At 57.9% G+C, this 19,502-nt stretch overlaps 2 protein-coding genes across 3 annotated transcripts; both read right to left on the reverse strand.

Annotated features, from left to right (window-relative positions):
- Window positions 1–1,525: 1,525 nt before the first annotated feature.
- On the reverse strand, window positions 1,526–2,801 carry INSL3 (insulin like 3). Its single transcript, XM_026500353.2, has 2 exons — window positions 2,612–2,801; window positions 1,526–1,731 (listed from the first exon to the last, which is right to left on the reverse strand). The coding sequence occupies exons 1-2, from the start codon at window positions 2,799–2,801 to the stop codon at window positions 1,526–1,528; spliced, it is 396 nt and encodes a 131-aa protein (XP_026356138.2).
- Window positions 2,802–5,746: 2,945 nt separating this feature from the next.
- JAK3 (Janus kinase 3) lies at window positions 5,747–19,427 on the reverse strand. 2 transcript variants are annotated; one of them, XM_057311637.1, is made up of 22 exons: window positions 19,147–19,427; window positions 18,718–18,829; window positions 18,391–18,536; window positions 17,676–17,970; window positions 16,976–17,098; window positions 16,719–16,876; window positions 16,159–16,270; window positions 15,750–15,936; window positions 15,105–15,232; window positions 14,756–14,887; window positions 13,765–13,849; window positions 12,904–13,031; window positions 12,055–12,187; window positions 11,828–11,979; window positions 11,531–11,681; window positions 10,714–10,853; window positions 10,445–10,634; window positions 9,878–10,002; window positions 9,450–9,622; window positions 8,729–8,846; window positions 8,232–8,342; window positions 5,747–7,077 (listed from the first exon to the last, which is right to left on the reverse strand). In XM_057311637.1, exons 3-22 carry the CDS (start codon window positions 18,438–18,440, stop codon window positions 6,970–6,972), a joined length of 2,799 nt encoding a protein of 932 aa, XP_057167620.1. In that variant the 5' UTR covers window positions 18,441–18,536; window positions 18,718–18,829; window positions 19,147–19,427; the 3' UTR covers window positions 5,747–6,969. The 2 variants fall into 2 exon arrangements, with proteins under 2 accessions (XP_057167620.1, XP_057167619.1); XM_057311636.1 differs by having other exon boundaries at window positions 18,718–19,427.
- Window positions 19,428–19,502: the final 75 nt, after the last annotated feature.

Consider the following 19,502-nt stretch of genomic DNA (forward strand, 5'->3'; position numbering starts at 1 on the left):
ACACCCCTGCAGCTCCCCATCGACCTCGGGAGAGAGTCCTTCTCTCCTGCTGTGCTGGATTGAACAGTATACCTCCCCCCCCGGGGCCTTAGAATATGGTCTTATTTGGAAATACGGTCTTGGCTGGGGTGGCTGAGGGCTCAGTTGGTTAAGCGTCTGACTCTTCATTTTGGCTGGTCTCCGGTTATGGTCTCTGGGGGGGTGAGATCGAGCCCCACATAGCTGGGCTCTGCGCTTAGCAGGGAGTCTGCTTGAGATTCTCTCTCTGTCCGCCGCTTCCGCCCCCCCCCCCGCCCGCTCTCTCTCTCAAATAAATAAATCTAGGGGAAAAAAAGAAATAGGGTCTTTGCAGATATAATTAAGGTAAGGATCAAGGTGAGATAGTTCTGGCTTAGGGTGGGGTGGGCCCCACATCCAATGAGAGTGTTTTCACAAGAGACAGAAATGAACACACAGAGACACGGGAAAGAAGGCCGTGTAAAGACAGAGACAGAGCTTGGAGTCCTTCATCTAGAAGCCAAAGAAGGTCAAGGATTGCCAGCAGCCACCAAAGGCCAGGAGAGAGGCACAGAGCAGATTCTGCCTCAGAGCCTTGCAGAAGGAAACAGCCCTGCCACACCTGGACTTCTGTCTCTGGCTAGAACTGTGAGGGAAGAAAGTGTTGTTTTAGGACTCCTGATTTCTGGTAATTTGTGACGGCAGATTTAGGAAAGGGATAACGTGGGACTGGCTCCCAGAGTCAAATGCTTGGTCATTTTGCCCCAGCCCTAGAATGTAAGCAAGTTCCATCTCGGGGCAAAGGGAGGGTGCAAGTGACAAAAATGGTCAGAGTTAGGTCAGTAACTGTCCACGATGACTCATCCCGATGTCCGTGTGTCTGTCCGCTGTGATGTGGACTTTAAGTGACATTAAGCTCCTCCCACCCCCGTGGGTCTTGACAGATGTCCTCAATTCGAATCCTGCACTTGGCCATTCCCTCCCTGTCTGACCTTGGCACTCAGCCATCTTCCCCAGCCTCAGTTTCCCCACTTTGAATCGTGATGACTCTCAAGTTGCTATCAAGCTCCTGAGAGTGATGGTGAGTCCATGGCAGCCTGGGGCGTCGGGGGGGGGGGGCAGCCCGTTCAAGGGATGATGCAGGCTTGTCCCCTTTCCTTGAGAAAATGCAAAAAAGCTGCTTCAGATTCTGCGGGAGCTTCATTTATTTACCATTAGGGAGATGGCAAGGGGGGGTGCACAGATCCGGGGAGGGCGGCACCTGGGGCTCCTCGGAGGCCAGGACATTTGGCCCCAAGTGTCTGGCATCTCCACAAAACCACGGCTCTTCCAAGCCAGGGTTGAGGTGTGATTTTTTTCGCAGTTGGCCCCACAGAGGAAGGTGGCCTGGGGGAGGTGGGGAGCACGGGGAGGTGATTTTTCTCACCATCCTCCCAGATCGGGCTTTGCAGTGCTGCGTCGCTTCAGGAGCTCCCCAGCCCGGATCCCTCTGGGTCTCTGGATCCTCCGACGCCACCCCTGGGAGCGTTCAGTGAGGACACAGGGTCAGCAGGTCCTGGCGGGAGCAGCCGCTGAGGCAGCAGTGGTGGGCAGGGTTGGTGGCCGCTGCCCGCCGGCGGCGGTGGTGATGGCGAGAGGCCTGGGGCAGGGGCTGTGGAATGAGAACCAGCGTGGGGTCCCCTTCGGCCACCAGCCCGTGGAGGTGTCGTCCTTCCAGCCACTGCAGCAGCTCACCTGGGGACAGAGCAGAATTCAGCATGGGCAGGGGACCCTAGAGGATCCCTCCCCAATGTGTGCACACACCTGCACACCCACGTCCCGCTGAGTGACCCACTGAATGCTCGTCTTGTGCACAAATAGAAAGTGAGCACCTATTAAATGCCCACTGTCTACTGAGCACAGATATACTCCCCCATCCAGATGTGTGCACTCTCGACCCACACCCACACTCAGGTCCCCAGCTGTGCACATTCCTGCAAGCCACCTATCACGCAGACGCATAGACACTTCACAAAGCCAAAGACAGCAGGGTGACATGTGACATATACATGTGCACACGTGTGCAGGCAGTGGGCTCACATGGACACATGCACACACCCTCATGGCCCTTCCCAGCCCTCCCCCATGCGTGCCTCTGCACATCCAGCTGCATCCGTGTCAAAGATGCCTACGTATAGGACACGCACGTGTGACACGCGGGCGTACACGTCTGTTTTATACCCTCTGCACCGGGGCAGGCAGAGGGTGAGGAGAGTGAGCACTGGCCTCAACGCACAATTGAAGGGGGCGCCAAAAAAACAATGAAGATCACTCATATTTCAGTGCAATGGTTTTAAAAATAAAAATTAAGGCAAAAATTCACGAAGATCAAAATACTGAAATTACAAATAGGGCAGGATCTGACCATGCACTTGCAAGACTGCCTGGCTCGCCGCGCACTGGTGTCCTGCCCGCCAGGGGACGCATCCTTCGCGCGCTTGCACACCCGCACCGCCCGCAGCGGACCCCGGTACGTGCGCGCAAACCCACCCGCCTGCCCGGACGGCCACCAGCGCCGCGTGCACCTGCCCCACCTAGAAACCCCAGAGCGCGGTCCTCGCCCGCCCCCACTCACGGTCGCCGCCAGCCACCCGCCGCCCGTCTTCGGAGGACCAGCGCGGGCCCCCGCACAACCGCACCAGCGCGCGCACGAAGTGGTGGCCACACAGCTTCTCCCGCGCTTCCGGAGCCGGCTCAGAGCCCAGGGCGAGCGCCAGAGCCGTGCCCAGCAGCACCAGTGCCCAGGTGAGTGGGCGGGGGTTCATGGTGGCAGGAGGCCGGCCCCAGCGGGGACCCCTTCTTATAGGCATCCAGCCCGCCCCAGCTGAGGACCTTGAATGGGAACAGAGCATTCCGCGGACGGCTCAGGGAGGTCAAGGGCGGGGTGAGTGCTGAGTGCAAGTGTAGTGTAAACCGGTTTTTTCTCCCTCTCTCTCTCTCTCTCTCTCTCTCTTTTTAAGTAATCTCTAAGCCCCGGCTGGGGCTCGAACTCACCACCCTGAGATCATGCTTTGATGGTCCACTCAGGGAGCCAGGATTTTTTGCAGTGTCGGACTTAAGCTTTGATGGCTCAGGCATCCACTTCAAAGGTGGCTATCTGGAATAAACCTATTTGCCAGCCATGCGGCTAGATAAAGGGCCAGGCCCTTCCTGCACTGAGGCTTCCTTGTTTGGGAGGTCTTTTTTCTTTCTTTTTTCTTTCTTTCTTTCTTTCTTTCTTTCTTTCTTTCTTTCTTTCTTTCTTCTTTCTTTCTTCTTTCTTTCTTTCTTTCTTTCTTTCTTTCTTTCTTTCTTTTCTTTTTTTTTTTTTTAAGATTTTATTTATTTGACAGAGAGAAACAGCCAGGGAGAGAAGGAACACAAGCAGGGGGAGTGGGAGAGGAAGAAGCAGGCTCCTAGCAGAGGAGCCTGATGTGGGGCTCGATCCCAGATCAAGGGGATCACGCCCTGAGCCGAAGGCAGACGCTTAATGACTGCGCCACCCAGGTGCCCCATCTTTTTTCTTTTCTTTTTTCTTTTCTTTTCTTTTCTTTTCTTTCCTCCCTCCCTCTTTTTTTCTTTCTTTTTCTTTCTTTCTTTCTTTCCTTCTTTCTTTTTCTTTCTTTCTTTCTAGATTTTATTTATTTGACAGAGAGAAGCAGACTCCCTGCTGAGCCGGGAGCCGGACTCGCACTCGGGGCTCGATCCCAGGACCCCGGGCTCATGACCTGAGCTGAAAGCAGACGCTTCACTGACTGAGCCACCCGGGCGCCCCTTGGTTGGTTTTGAGAACTGGCCTTTGGGGGCCACTTGTTTTTTCCCTTCTGGTGCTTTAAATTCCCTCTCCCATGTTTTAGGTTTACCAATGAGCCATGAGCCCTGGGACCCCAGGCTCCCATCCTGGACCCCCATAAAAGCGGAGGCCTGGCCAGTGAACACGAGGCTCTGTCTCCACTCCCCCACCCCCTCACTCCGTGGCCCTGGGGGTGCTGTGCAATCTCCCGGTCTTGTAAGTAAGAAACCTTTATTTTTTTCCGTTTCCAGATCGGTGTTGCTGAAGGGTGTCTTACAGTTAGAGCAACCACAAGGGCCAGTCCACCCAGACACCAGATATGGACAGGCTGAGACCTAACCAGTACAACCCCCCCCCCCCCAATTCCTATGTTTAAGCCTGACTCGCCATTGTGATAGTGTCTGTGGACGTGGGGGCTCTGGGAGATCATCAGGGAGTGGAAGGGGGGTTTGCAATGGGATTCGTGCTCTCCTAAGAAGGGGGTGTGAGAGACCGTGCCCCCACACCCCCTCCTTCTCCACATGAGCAACTGGCCAGAAGGCAGCCAGGTGGCAGCCAGGAAGCATCCTCAGCTCCGGCACCCTGACTTCCAGCCTCCAGAGCTGTGAAACAGGAGTGAGTCCACGGCGGGAGAGCCTCGGCAGCCCCACGCAGTGGTGATTGGGGACACCGGTGATTCAGGCCACCACGTCCAGGGAAGAGAGCCATGTGCCAACCAGCTCAGAGCATTCAATGCCCGCTCTGTGTCTGAAATCCACCAATGAGGAGTGAGCCAGGGAAACCCTAGGCCCCCCCACCCTGGACCCCAATAAAAGCAGAGCCGCAAGCCCAAGTTGGCTCCCTGTTTCCACCGGTGACCTCGGGGTGCAGCCCTAGGTTGGCTGTGTAACTCTGAGGTCTTGTGAGTAATAAGCCTTTACTTTTTCAAAGTTTCCTGATGGGTGGTGCTGAAGGGGATCTTGCAATCATAGTAAAAGCCACAACGGTGGTTTTAACATCAACACTGGTTATTGATAGGCTGAGTCTTTATAACAACAACAACAACCATTTTAGGGAGCTGAACTAGATAAACGGAGAATGATTCCACAAGGTGGGGGTTAGGCAGCCAGCCATCTGAGACCAGGGACAATCAGAATCTTGCTGTCCTTATTCCTGTATCAATAAGGACACTGAGGCTCAGGGAGGGGGTCCAGGGGAGGCTGGGGCTGGGGCTGTTGGCTGGCTCTGTCTCTCCCATATCAGGGTCTCCTTGGGCAGGGCAGGGACTGGAGGGCCTGGAATGAAGCTGGCTGTGTTTGCTCACTATGACTTCGGTTTACCAAGGAGGGAAACTAGAGCAGAGAGAAGGAAGGACACTCCATCCAAGGCAAGGGAGAGCCTGAGCTGAAAACCCCTGTCTTGCTTGAGCCCAGAGCACCCCTCCTGCTTTTCACCGAAGCAGGTGGCTTTCCCTGGGCTGAGAGTGGGCAAGAGGGAGGGAGACTGTCTCTCTCCTGCCCTCTCTGTCTCTCTGAGTCTGTCTCTCCTTCTCAATCTCTTCTATCTCTCTCGGTCTCTGTCTTTCTATTACTCCTCATATCTGTCCAGCAGTCCTGAGGGAGACTTGCTTGGCCCCTACTGATGTTGGACCCCTCCCCACAGCCTCCCACCCCAACCTTGCCCTCTGAACCCCCCAGAGCAGCCTGTTCCTTCCACCCACCAAGAGCCTGTAATCAGTTCCTTAGGACAGAGCCAAGGCCAGCAGCTGGAGCTGGGGGTAGGGTTCTGTCCTCCAGGACCCCAGCCAATGCGCCACCCTGATGTCTCTCCTCCCCCTGCCTACCCTGAGGCTCCCATCGTGGCCCCCAGGGGATCTCCATTGCCCAGCCCTAACCACATTCCTCCCCAGCTTACACCCCCCGCCAAAATTCCCCATCACCCAAGTCCAGCCACACACCATTCTTTCCACTGAACTTTATTCATTCAACCAATGCTCCCAGAGTCCCCTTTGTGCCCAGCCCAGCCCAGCCCCCAGGGAGCCTCCAGGTCAGAGGAGAGGGATCTGAACAGACACCTCAGCCCTCCAGTCAGAGGGAATTACAGGGTGGGTGAGGAGAGGTGGGAGCCTGCCAGGGGAGGCTGCAGGGAGGTGACAGCTGGGGTTTTGAGAGATAAATAAGAGTTTTTTTGGGGGGGGGGCAAACGTGGCAGAAAAGACTGCAGGCAGGTGAGGAATGAGGGGGAGGGAAGGGCTTAACCTGCACCAGATGCCTTCTCACAAGCCTTCAAAAGCTGCCTGGGTACAGGAAGAGGACAGCACCATTTATGTGCCCATTGTACAGGGGATGGAACTGAGACCCAGTACGGGAGGCAAGTTGCCTACCATCACACGGCAAATAAGTGGCAGAACCGTAGGCTCCAACACCGGGCTCTTAACCTCTGTACTCTGAGCCTCCTCACTCTCACCATGCTGTTCCCTCTGCCAAGAATGCCTTTCCTTCCCTCAGCTGCTGCAAAGGTCCTGTAAGTCTCCAGCGTCATCAACTGTGTGACCCTCCGGTCAGGACAGAAAGGGTCCCAGTGTTCAAGTGGGCAAACGGAAGCCCCGGGGCGCTCTGGTACAGTTAGGGGGGACTGGGACCCCAGCCTCTCCCGGCCCCTCACACGATCCCAAAAAGTCATGCAGGCTCCTCCCAAAAAGTGAATTTCCAAACAGCGCTAACTGCTCTTCTCTGTGGCCTCCCCCAGCAAAGGGGGATGTGGGAACAGAAGCCTGAGATCATACACTTAAAGCTCTGCAACGTCTTTCCTGAGACAGGAAGCTCGAGGCCAAACCCTGAGAGGATCGGAAGATGGGAGGGGCTTGAATCTGGTTTCTCAATTCTGGGGGCAAGGCATAGCAGGCCCCACCGAGGCATTCATCTTGGATCTTTACAAGTTCCTGCCTCCACAAGCCTGCTGTTGCCCCACAAGCCAGAGGTGCTGCCCAAATGCAATGTTATTTGCCCCATGGGGGTCTCTGTGAAGCCAGAAGCCAAGAGAGGGGCAACTTCCTGCCCAAGGTCACACAGCCAGTCCACAAAGACCAGAACCCAGAGATATGTGTGCAGCAGATAGAAAAATGAAGTAAGTGGGTTTCTCCCTCCAGACAAGCAGGGAAGGTGTGAGTGTCACACTCTCTGCTACCCCCGGCTGGCACTCCATAGCGCATCCAGCTGGGGGCCCAGGGCACTGAATGTTGGCCGGTCTTGCGAGCTAGGGGCCCAGCATAGCTTCATGAGCTCATGAACCTGATGGGGTGGGAGGAGACAACAGGGTCACATATGAGTGATAGGAAGGACATGACTCCTATTCACAGTTTTAAAACATAGATTAGATTCCATCCCTCCCCTGCTCCAAAGCCTCCATGGCTCCCTAAAGGTCTTAGAACAAACTCTCATTGCCCTCCCCTGTCTCCTTCCATCACCTTCTCTCTTGTTCCCTGCAGCCACATCTGCCCCCATCTCATTATTTAAATGCATCAAACTCATTCCACCTCAGGGCCTTTGCACCTGCTGTGTCCACCACTGAGAATGCCCTCTCCCAGCTTTCCCCATGGGTAGGCTCCTCCTCCTCCTTCAGGATCACCCCCTCTAAGGGCCCTCCCTGACCACAACCACACCCCCTCATTTCCCCCTGTTCAACTGTTTCCAGACACTGATAACTACCAGAATATTCTTGTTAGCCTCTGCTGGTTACCAGGAGGACAGCATAGTATCTGTTCTATCCCCTGCTGGGTCCCCAGCACCCAGCACAGAGCCTGGCACACAGTCAGTGCTCAATAAACATTTGTGGCCTGGGCAGATAATTTTTTATTTATTTATTTATAAAGATGTTATTTATTTACTTGAGAGAGAGAGCGCGTGCATTGGGGGAGGAGCATGGGGGAGGAGAGGGAGGAGGAAAGAATCTCAAGCAAACTCCACACCCAGTGCAGAGCCTGACGTGGGGCTTGATCTCATCACCCAGGGATCATGACCTGAGCGGAAACCAACAGTCAGTCGCTTAACTGCCTGAGCCACTCAGGTGCCCCTGGGCAGATCAATTTATGAATGACCAACCTCATGTCAGACATTTCCACAAAAGTTGTGAGGACAGCTGTAAGAGTCATTAACATTTATGGAGTGTTGACAGCGTGCTGGACTCTAAGCTGAGCACTGGAGAGGTGTTAACTTGTCTGATCTTCCCCCACCCCATAAGGCATTGTTATTCCCATTTTGGAGATGGGTAAATTGAGGATCTGAAAGAGTTTGTGACTTGCCATACACAAAATCCCCTTCGGATTCATACCCCGGGGTATGCTCTCAATCAAGAGACAACAGGAGGTGGGGAGACCCAAAGGGGTCAGCTGGCTTGCCCAGGAAAATCCAGAGAGGGAAACTGAGGCAGGCCCTCCAGTGCTCACCTCACCAGGGCAGGCAGGAGGCGCGGGCAGCCTCTGGCCCTCAGCCAGCAGCTCCAGGAGGCGGCAGAGGGCGGGGACATCTCGATCACATTCCATCATCCGCAGGAACTCCTGGGACCAAGAGGGAGCACCCGTGGTGGGGGAGGTGCCATCCGTGAAGGAGGGAGAAGGGGCCGCCAATGATTGGGGAGGGGGTTGGGATGCGGGGCAGGGGGCAGCCATAGTGAAGGGAGGGAGAGAATCACGGGGGGGGGGGGGGAGAGGGGCCATCCGTAAGGGAGGAGATGGAGTCACCTGTGATGGAGGGGGAGGGGGCTGCCCCTGGTAGTGGGGGTCAGCCTTAGTGAAGAGAGGTCCTCTCCATTATAGAGGGCCTATATAATGCTGGAACCAGGTGACACTGAGCAAAAGAGTGACTCGGGCACAAACAGGGCAGGGATTGGCCGGTAAGGGGTTGGGGAGAGGAGGGTACTGGGGATCCAGGGGTGCTGACTCACGGCTGAGGGGCTGCAACTCTTGTTGCCGTAGGTGAAAAGCTCGTACAGGACGACCCCGAAGCTCCAGACATCCGACTGGCGCGAGAAGATGTTGTCAGAGAGGGACTCTGGGGCATACCTAGAAGGTGACAAGAGATCTTCGGATGAGAAAGTGAGGCAGAGTACGGGAAAGGGATCATCCTTGCGCTGAGAGAGCTGGTCAGTGGTAGGTGGGGGCTATGAGAAGGTCAGTCCCAGCTCCGGGGTCAGAGTTTCTCTGCCTGTGGGATATTCTCCAACACTACGGAAGGTCTGGGCGGGATCAGGGCGGAGCAGTGGCTCTTGGGGGCGGGGCCAGTGCCGAGGGGCGGAGCGGGATGGGACCAGGCTGTGGGGAAGGGACGGTACACCGGTAGGAAGGCCGTGTCCTGGGAAGGGCTGGGGCTGCGGGAGGGGCGGAGCCGGGGCGGGCCCAGGACAGCGGGGAGGAGGGGCGGGGCCAGGACGGTGGAGGCAGGGGAGGAGCCAGGGTCGTGGGGAGAAGTGGGGGGCCTGGGCCGGGTCAGGACGGGCCGTAGATGCCGGGGCAGGGGCGGGGCCAGTGTCGAGGGGGCGCGGCCATCGCGCTAGGGGCTGGACCAGGACTATGGGAAGGGCGGGGCCACAGCGGGCTCACGAAGGTGGGAGCGAGGTAGGCGCCAAAGTAGTGGGGAGGAGAGGTGGGCCAGGGCGGGGTCCCCACCAGAAGATGGGGCTCTGGCCGGGCTCGCGGACCACGTAGTAGTCTTTGTCGAGTGGCAGCAGCTTGGCGAGGCCAAAGTCGGCGATCTTGACGTGCGTCTCGCTCTCCACCAGGATGTTACGCGCTGCCAGGTCGCGGTGCACGCAGCGGCAGGAGCCCAGGTACTCCATGCCCTACAGGCGAGCGTGACGTACAGACTCCAGCATAACCTGGAATCCAATCCAAACCCATCCCAGACCCCAAGCCTAACCCTGCCCTGGACCCATCCTGCCCTCCAGTCCTGACCTCAGCCCTAACTCAACCACTCCTCCAACCTGACCTGGACCCCAAACTTCAACCCTCAGCCTTCCCCACAACTCCACGCAGACCCCCGCCCAGACTTAGCCCCCTCAGTCCCCGGGTCCCGGGTCCCGGGGCACGCCCCGCACCTTGCAGATCTGCGAGGCGTAGAGGAGCAGGCGGCTGGCGTCGAGGCGCGCGCGGTGCCGCTGCAGGAAGTCGCGCAGGCAGCCGCTGGGCAGGTACTCCATCACCAGCCGCAAGCTCTGACGGCCTAGGTGAAAGGAGGGGAGGCTAGGAGGAGTCACCGCAGGGCCCAGCTCTGTCTACTGCCCCTCCCGATTCTTCCTCCTCTATCAGAGTACACCCTGGGCCCCTCCCAGCCTCAATATTGCTTTCTGTAAAATGGGAACAGCTACAACGGCAGTTTTCGCTAATGGCTCTTCAGTACTTTCTACAAACTACATTGATTCATTTAAACCTGATAATGACCCCTTTTTCAGGTAGAGAAATCAATGCTCAGAGAGGTTAAATCGCCTGCCCGAGGTCTCCCAGCTGCTAAGGGAGACAGCGGGAATTCGAACCCGTGGCCATCCAAATCTGGACAAAGAGCATCAACAGCGCCCCTCCTGGTGTTCCCAGACCACCCTAAAATGCTACTGCAGGAGGATGAGGGTGTGTGCTCTGAAGAGCCCCCCGTTGGGGAAGTGGCTCACCTGGGCCATAGCTGACACCGCGGTACTTGACGATGAAGTCGCTGTGAAGGGCTTTGAGGATCTGGATCTCCCTCTCAAAGTCCCTCTGCTGGTCTGGCCCGCTGTGCTGCAGCTGCTTCACTGCCACTAGGGCGCCCGTGTTGTCACCCAGCGGGTCATAGCGGCACAGTTCCACGCTGCCGAAGTTACCCTGGAGGACAGCAGGGCTGGTGTCCAAGCGCACGGCTGCACGGGTGCTTCCTCGCCTGGCCCGGCCCGGCCCGCCTCACCTTGCCCAGCTGTGAGATGTACTTGAGGTGTCTCTCCTCAAAAATGGTAGGGTCCTGGTAGGCGTAGAGCTGGGCGCCATTCCATAGCCCGTCACGGGGCGCCAAGGCACCGGGCGTGGGGTCTGAGAGGAGCTCATAATCTGCGGGACACGGCTAGTAAGTGACTGGTGCATTGGGCCTTGGGTCCCCTTCCTAAGCTGACTTGCTAGGGGACTTCAATCTGCACACTTACCTTCTCTGTGCATTATGGCAGGGCCACTGCAAGCCTAAGGGTACTTTGCTGGGGGGGGGCTGGGAAAAGAGGCCACCTGGGCAAAGGCAGACCCCTTATGTGTTCTGCGTGCTGTGCAAACTACATCTAGCTTTGGAGACAGAAAGGCATTTCCCAGACTCCACTGCTGTGAAGCGTGGTGCAGGATTGAGCTCAGGCTAATGGGGGAGAAATGCTGGCTGCTCTTTCAGGCCTGGCCCGAGGAAATCTAGCATGGGACCCTCCACAGTCTCCCTCTCTCTTGTCTGCAGAGGATCCAACAGGGACCTGAGGCCATGGGATGGGTGGAGCCACAAAGGGAGAGGTGCCTGTTGACCTGGACCCCCTCCCTGAATGAGAAGGAACTATCCATCATGTTCAACCTGGAGCTGAGGGGGTCTGCTTGTTACAGCAGCAGCTGAGGCTCATGCTGACTGTTGCAGTCACCAACCCCTCCAACCCTGCCAAGCACACAGGCCCAGTTCTGCAGGCAAATGTCACTCCCCTCCCCCCCCCGGCCTGATATGACATGCCAGCCCTGCCCACCCTGCCCAGCCCAATGGGCACCTGAAGTGATGAGGCTGTTCAGGTCACGGATGATGGCGCGGAAGGAGGGCCTCTGGCCTGACTCATAGGCCATGCACTGTTGGATCAGTGTGGCCAGCTCCATCCACTTGGGGGCAGGCAGCTGCTGCTGTTCCTCATAAAACTGGAGCTTCTGAGGTCCAGAAGAGTGGCCGGTCACTCCCAGAGCATCCTCAGGAGTCCCCCCCTCTGCCCCAACCAGCCCATCCTCCCCAAGCTGGACCTCAGTCCACCCTTCTCCCAAACGGGCACTCTAGAGGTCAGTGCTGGTGCTCTGACCTTGGCAGGATCCAGGGTGCTGATGGGCATCGGGATCCCGCTGAACACCTCCCAGACTGTGGCACCAAAACCCCACTTGTCGGCTTCCAAGCCAAGTGTCCGGGCCTCCTGGAGACACTCAGGGGCCACCCAGGGGATCCTGTCAGTGAGCACTGGGGAGTGGGGCTGGGGTCAGGGGTCTGATTCCCTGCCCCACTAGGCCCCTCCCTCCACCCTTCTGTACTTACTCTCCCGGTTTAGCACAGTGGGGCTGACACCAGGGTCACTCAGCTTGATGAAGGGCAGGTTCCCATCAGCCCCTTCGCGAGCCAGGAGCACCTTCCGGGCTGAGACATTGCCATGGGGGAGGCCTTTGTCTTCCTACATGGGCCAGGCATAGAGAATGCCAGGGAGGGTTTGCTGGATGAACGGTCTGGCTGGAGAGCCACTACACATCCTTCAAAGCCCACCTGCGGCTGCTCAGACCATACTTCTAAACCATTCCCTAGACTACTGGCCACCTGTCTTCCCTCCTCTGGTTCACCCCTTTGGCTGCCCTGTGTCCCTCCCCTTTCAAACCCACCCTGTGGCTCCCTATTGCCTTTCGGATAAAGTCAGAGGTCCTCAGCCTAGCATTCAGGGCCCTTTGAGATACTTGCTCACTCTTCTATGACATTCTGTCTTCCACACCCCTACCCTGGTCTCCTGCCAACTGAACAGCCGGATGCCTCCCAGGACACACAACCCATCCTCTAAGCTGCAGGCCTTGGCCCAGGCTGTGCTCTCAACCTGACATACCCTCCTTTTCTCCACTTGAGATTTTATTCAACCCTCAAGGCCCAGCTCCCACGGTCCCTCTTCTGGCAAGCCTTCCCTCTGCCCAGCCTCAGGGCTCGCTACTCCCCCTGAAAGCCACCAATGACCACCTGTTCCCTTCTCCTGCTCTGACACCTCTGAGCCTGTACATATGCTGTGCCCTCAGTCTAAAATGCCCTCCCCTTACATCCTTGCCAAACTCCTATCCATACCACAGAGCCCACTCTCAATTGCCCCTCCATTCTGTACATAGAAGGTAGAGCAAGCAGAGGAGCACTCACCAGGTAGTTGAGGGCGTAGGCCAGCTGCTTGATCACCTGCAGCTTCCAGCTGGCTGGCACCAGGTGGCCAGACTTGAGCAGGTACGTGTCCAGAGCTCCCAGGTGTACAAACTCCTGCACCATGATACCTGGTGGCGGCAGGGAGGGGCAGGGCTGGGGGGCAGGACTGCATCCGTGTTGAACAGGCTCCGCCCCCGCCCCACCCTCAGGGGTCCCCGGAGCTCTCGGTTCTGGTTCCCTCCATCCTTACCCTACTCACCTCTCCTCCTCCTCACTTATGGGACCGATTGCCCCCGAGATGCCTGGAAGGCACTGTACTCTCTCCGCATCTCACTTCCAGCCCTTCGCATGTTCTGTCTGGAACATCCTTCCTCCTCCTCTTCCTTAATTCCTACTTACCTTTGCCTTCTCTGCTTTGAACTTATCTTTGCCTATCCAGAATCATTGCCTAATCTCCATGCTGGCCTAGCAGCCCCTGACCACCCACGGTGCCCAGCGCAGCTCCTGGCCCATCCTGGGCTCCCGGTAAATAGCTGCTGTACTGATCTGGTGGGACTGGAGCTTGGAGCGGTAACTCGGCCCTTGCAAAGCTACAGAAGGGGGGGCATTGGAACCCGGGCCTGTCTGACTTGAGATAATTCTGCGGGGCTGAGTCTTGGTGGGAGCCTAGAGCTGCTGCCCCAAGAGTGACAAATGAAGGCCACAGGTAACAAGGTGATGGACCCTGGGGGACATGGGGGCTCCAGCCAGGGCGGGCTCTGGCTTTGTATCGTAGTGTCGCTATAGACCATCTCCATGAGGAAGGGCGGGGGTGGGGGCGAGGGTTGGGGTGGGGGCGGGGGTAGGGGGGTTGTCTCTCACTGTCTCCAGCCATGCACACGCCATGGAGCAACACAAGATGCTGGTATGACACTTGGCTCATCAAACTCGCTGCTTCCAGAAATGACTGGGGAGAGGAGAAGGGAGAGAAGGTCCATGCATTCCTCCCACTCTAGGGTCTGGCCAAGCACCCCAAACTTGCTGCTCACAGATCAGCCTCAGGAGGACCCCTCACCACAAGCCTCCTTTGACCTTGGAGTCCACCACCAGCATACACAGGACTCTGTATCATGGGGCTGGAAGTCCCCACTGTAATCTACCTTGGGTCACTCACACAGACTTGGGGTTCAAGGAGGGCTCAAGCCTTCCCTGGCTGGCACAACCCCTGCTGACGCTTCCATCCACATCACTCCCCTCTTCTCCTTTGATCGCTCCTCTCCAGCCCACTGGCCCTTCTTCACTTTTTTTTTCAGTTTTATTTATTTTAGTAATCTCTGCACCCAGTGTGGGGCTCGAACTCATGACCCTGAGATTAAGAGTCGCACGCTCTTCCAACCGAGCAAACCAGACACCCCCTCCTCACTGTTCCTTAAACATGCCAGGCACGGGGGTGCCCAGGTGGCTCAGTTGGTTAAGTGTCTGCCTTCAGCTCAGGTCATGACCCCACAGTCCTGGGATCGAGCCCTGCGTTGGGCTCCCTGCTTAGCAGGGAATCTGCTTCTTCCTCTCCCTCAGCTGCTCCCCCTGCTTGTGCTCTCTCTCTCTCTCTGTCAAATAAATAAATAAAATCTTAAAAAAAAAAAAATGCCAGGCACAACCCTGCCTCAGGACCTTTGCACTGGCTGTTTCTTCTGTTTGGTGTACTTTTTCTGTTTGCATCTAAATTCCCCGACCCTTCTGTGTTCCATGGTTTGGAGATGCTGCAGCTACGTTTCTGACATTTTAAGACCTGTGTGTTTTTAAATTTCTCTGAATCCATAATGCTCTCTCCAGCCAGTCCTGACCCCAAAGTCCTGGTCCCCATCACACTCACCTCCATGCAGTTTTTATGCTTGGCATCCATCACTTTGAGCAGCACCTCCGTCTCCCGGGCCTCGCCCTCCACGACCTCATGGCGACAACCCCGGTAAATCTTGGTGAAGGACCCGTGACCCAAGTTCTCATGCTGGAGGGTGAGGGGGCAACAGGAGAGGCTGGTAAGGGGGCTCCTGAGGGGATCCTGGCCCCCGGCCCTGGCCCCATTTTACAGATAATGAAACAGAGGCAAAGGAGGTTATGTCACATGCTTGAGGCCACACAGCAGAGATGTGAATGAGTGTGATGTGGACCCAGTGTCTGGATCCCAACGTGAGGTCCCCCTTCCATCTCCTGGGGCCACATACCCACTCCAGGCTCTCAGGAGGGATCTTGTGAAACGTCATCTGACTCAGCTGGCATTGGGATTGGGGCTGAACAGGGGACGACGTGGGGGGGTTGCAACCCCTCCGCACCACAATCAGGTTGGACTTTTCTACGGGAGGAGGTGGAGGAAGAAAAACAGAGGTCAGCAGTGGAAGGTTCCCTAAGGTTTGCTCAGGCCCTGCCTTGATTTGGGGTCTCCCCCAGAAGCCAACCCTGGGGTGAGGAATCCAAGGTTCGTGGTTTATTTGAGACTCTAGGAAGCCCCACTGGGAGGGGGGGGTCACCGAAGAACAGGCAACCCTGTGGGCAACCTAGTCTCAGTCCTGCTAGAGATTCTGGAAGACTCTGAAGAACTCACACCTCAGAGTTGCCCCATCCAAGGGGTTTGTCTGAGAGTGAAATTCACCCAGAGGAAGAGGCAAGAGATGGAGAGACTCTAAGTGTCAGTGACAGCTCTTGGATCCAGCCGCTACTGGACCTTGTCGTGCCTGAAGCTGGCATCTATTCCACAAGCCCATAAATCACTTTTTTTTCCCTAACCCATCTGGACCTGCAATCCCTGCCCCTTGCCACACAACGCAGGATCCCAGATCCATTGCTCAGCTCAGGGGAGGGTGTGGGCTCACCTTTGGGTTTGGGGGTGCAGCAGACTGTGAGGTTCAGCGCAACCCCATCCACGTGCAGCCCGCCGTCCCAGCAGGCTGCCAAGAGCTCTCGAAGACTGCTGTGGGGACGGCCTAGGCCAGCCAGGGAGAAGGTCCCCGTGGGGTCACACCGGATGAGGCAGCCCTTGTAATCAGGACCCAGGGGGGTCTGCAAGGAGGAGTGGTCCCTGAGTGGAAGTGGGCAGTACCTTCCCCTCACCCCATCTTCCTCGGGCACCACAGGCTCATTCCAAACTCCAAGCCTTTGCATATGCTGTTCCCACCCCTGGGAATGCCTTTACCCTCCTCTTCCTCAAGGAATAGGTCTCAGATCAAAGGTCATCTCCTTCAGGAAGCCCTCCCTGCACCTGGCTTCTAGTGGTGGACTAACCTGGACACAGACAGTGAGGAGGAAGCAGTCAAAATCCTGGGGACTGCGGCGGAGAACGTAGGAGCCCGGACGTGAACCCCCAGTCTTGAGCTTGTTGATGGCAAAATCCAGGCTGTGGAGAAAGGCCGGAGGAAAAGACAGAAAGAGATGGAGGCAGAGAAACCCAAGCTAAACTTGGGTTCTAATCCTGGTCCCTCTGAAGCCCCGGGACCCTCACCAGCTAACATTCCCTGTCTCCTTCCTGCTTTTAAAATGAGCCAAAGGTCAGGGCTTCTACTAGGGGAGTAAAGAAGAGGCTGCAGGTGGACCCTGGTGCCATCCATCCCCAGGAATTGGCCCTGGGGCCCCAAGGAATCAGAGAAAGGGAAGCCACGGCGCTGGACAGCAGAAAGGAGAGCCTAGTCTCACTGAGCGCCAACCATGCACCAGGCGCTGTTCCAGCACTTGACCCCTGTCCAAGGCTCCTGGGAGGGGAGGACACTGAGGCACAGAAAGGGGAGTGGCCAAGATTCGAACCGAGCTCCGGCCGTGGAGGGCAGGCATGGGGGGCGGACCCTTACGTGATGGGGCCGTGGCACTGCTCTGCCACCTCCTCCAGCAGCCGCGGCGGAGCAACCTCCTTGCAGAAGAAGTGCCTGGAGTCGGAGGTCAGCCGGAAGTAGCCGTCGACGAGCGCCACGAAGGACAACGCGGCCGGCAGCCCCGGGAACTCGGCCTCCTGTGAGGATCCGCGTCAGCGCCCGCTGCGGCCCGAAGGCGACGGTTCCGCGTCCCCGCAGTCGGGGTTAGGCGGGAGGGGAAAGGGTCCAGCACCCACCAGGATCTGGTTGTCTGTCCTGGTGACGGTGACCAGGCGGTGCTCCCCGGCCGGGCCAACACGCGGAGCCTGCTTGATGCTGATGTCCACAATTTCTGGAAAGTCGCAGAAGGGCTGGAGGGCCTGGGATCAAGGGGAGGGCTGAAGCTGGCGATCCCGTCCCCTCGGAGCCCCCAGTCCATCTTGGAAACTTGGACCCCATCAACCCACGCCATAAGCCCGGATCCTCTCAGCCTCTCCCAGCCCCGGCCCCTTCCCACCTCGCCCCTGCCAAACCCCGGCCCCTTCTATCAATCCCACCGCTCACAAACCCTCCCCAGCCCATCCCCAATGTCTCCCACCCCATCCCTGCTAAACCCCGTCTCCTTCTGTCGGCGAGTCCCCTCCCTGAGCCCCTCCCTCGCTTAGCACCACTCCACCTCCCGGGCTTTCTCAGTCCCGCCCGGAGCCCCGCCCCATCTCAGTCCTGACTCCTCCCCCGACCTTCAGCAAGCCCCGCCCCGAGCCCCCGCCCAACCAGTCCCCTCCCTCTAAGTCTCGCCCATTTTCCCATTCCCGCCCCTCTAGCTCAGCCCCACCTCTCACTCTGCCGGCCCCGGTCGGAGCTCTCAGTCTCTCGCCTCCTTCACCCCGCCCACTCTCCTGCCCCCCCTCCAAGGCCCCGCCCCTGCCCTTGGCCCCGCAGAGCAGCCGCCCACACCTCTTGTCCTCCTGGACACCATGCGATGCCGCTGTCACCAGCCACTCGGAGCAGCCCCTGCGCATCTTGACCATCAGCAGCCCCAGGGAGGCTCACGAGGAAGGTCTCGACCGCCCTGGCCGGGTCGAGCCTCTCCAGGTCCATAATGTACTTGGCCATGAGCGAGTGCCTGTCAGCCTGGCAGGCGGTCACGCGGCGCAGGGCCCGACGCACGGTCCTCCGGATGCGCTTCCGCGTCACGAAGCTCAGGCCTTGGATCAGGTCGCGCAGGTCGGGGGGGAGGCAGACCTTGTAGCTACGAGTGGGGGTAGCGGGTCCTCACTGTGGGGAGGGATCTCCACAGGTATGGACGGGGACACACACAAACCCGAATTTTAGTTGAGGGGCGGAAGTGTGGCCTCAGTTGGGGGGCACGAGGCACACACGGAGACACTCAAGGACACGCCTGGGGGGAAGGACCTCAGGGTGGGGGAGGGCCACTGGGGTCCACGAGACAGACGGACACACACAGGCCTTTAGCTGCAGGAGGGAGGCAGGGACTGGAGCCTCAGTGGGGCTGGGTATGGGTTGGTGGGGTCCTGGGTCACACGGACATACTGCAGGCTTGTAGGTGGGGAGCTTCACGGGAGCTTGAACTCTAGGGATGCCCCGGTGAAGCCACGTTTGCTCACTCCCAAGTAGACTCCACTGGGGATCCCAGGCTGGAAGCCCTCACCTGACAGTCTTTAGCAGCTCCTCAGGCTGCTGAGCCTGCTCGCAGGCCATCCGGGCCAGGTCCAGCACCGCCAGGCTGAGACATTCACCCTGCTCCTTGAGACTGAGGCCCACGGGGAGGCAGCCGCTCACCAGGTCATTTCGGTGCTGGGGGCCGGTCACAGCCCAACCGTGAGCCCTGATGTTGCCCTACAGACCCCCACCCTTGGGCCAATTCCCAACCCTGGGCTGCCACAGAGAGGGTCAGCCAAGGCCACCCAACTCCAAGCCTTGAGGTTGCCCTGTGGACCCACCCCCCACCCGGGGCTAAGCCCCAGCAGACCCCTACCTGGGCGAAGAGGTGCTCCAGGACGGGCAGGTCAAGGATGGCGCTGGCCAAGTCCTTTCGTAGCCCAAAGCGGTGGCACTTCTCTAGCCCAAACCAGTTGGGGAAGTAAAAGCTGTTGGGGAAGGGGAGAAGCCTGGAGTAGGGATATGGAGGGGTGGAAGACCCTGCCGAGACCTCACAGAGCCCAGGTTGTGCCACCGACTTGCTACATGACCTTGGGCAAGCAGCGCACACTCTCTGGCCTCCGTTCTTCATCTGTGCAATGAGCAGTGATCACATCCTCCCTGGGGCACCCACCGGGAAGGGCAGGGAGATGATAAGGTTGTAGGATCACTGTTGTTTTAAACTCCCCTTGCCCTCAACAAAGGGCATCCCCTCTTGGTAACCTTCAACCCATGCCTGTGGGAGTAGGGGTGATGTGCTTCCTACCGGAGCCTGTAGACCAGGACTTGGGTGCCTGAGTCCTCCACGGAGAAGATGTGGCTCGGGGGGAACCAGCAGGACAGGTCCTCCGTGGCCAGAGCAAAGAGGGAGTGGTACACAGGCAGGATGCCTGAGGGGATGCCCCCATCAGCACCCTCCTAAGTCTCCCCATCAGTCCCTTTCAGGGCTGCCATGATTACGAACCCCATGCCGCCCTACAGGGCTCTCTTTCTCACCTTCAGCTCTCACACTGCAGCCCTCCCCCTGCTCACACACACTCCAGGGCTCCCCATTGCCCTTAGCAGCGAATCCACACAACAACCTGCTTCCTGAGGCTCCCTGCCCCTCTCCCCAGAGGGCTC

The sequence above is a fragment of the Ursus arctos genome, unplaced genomic scaffold (genome assembly GCF_023065955.2).
Source record: "Ursus arctos isolate Adak ecotype North America unplaced genomic scaffold, UrsArc2.0 scaffold_14, whole genome shotgun sequence".
Lineage (NCBI taxonomy): Eukaryota > Metazoa > Chordata > Mammalia > Carnivora > Ursidae > Ursus > Ursus arctos.

Bases quoted from the DNA above. Each gene is read 5' to 3' on its own strand.
- INSL3 (XM_026500353.2), bottom strand. From the start codon at position 2,801: ATGAACCCCCGCCCACTCACCTGGGCACTGGTGCTGCTGGGCACGGCT. The intron at 1,732-2,611 runs GTGAGTGGGGGC...CTCTGTCCCCAG, and splicing joins GCGGGTGGCTGGCGGCGACC to GTGAGCTGCTGCAGTGGCTG.
- JAK3 (XM_057311636.1), bottom strand. From the start codon at position 18,972: ATGAAGAACGGAGGCCAGAGAGTGTGCGCTGCTTGCCCAAGGTCATGT. The intron at 16,271-16,718 runs GTAAGGGTCCGC...CTTTCTCCACAG, and splicing joins CAGTGCCACGGCCCCATCAC to CCTGGATTTTGCCATCAACA. The intron at 15,233-15,749 runs GTGAGCCCACAC...CTCCTCCCGTAG, and splicing joins CTGCACCCCCAAACCCAAAG to AAAAGTCCAACCTGATTGTG.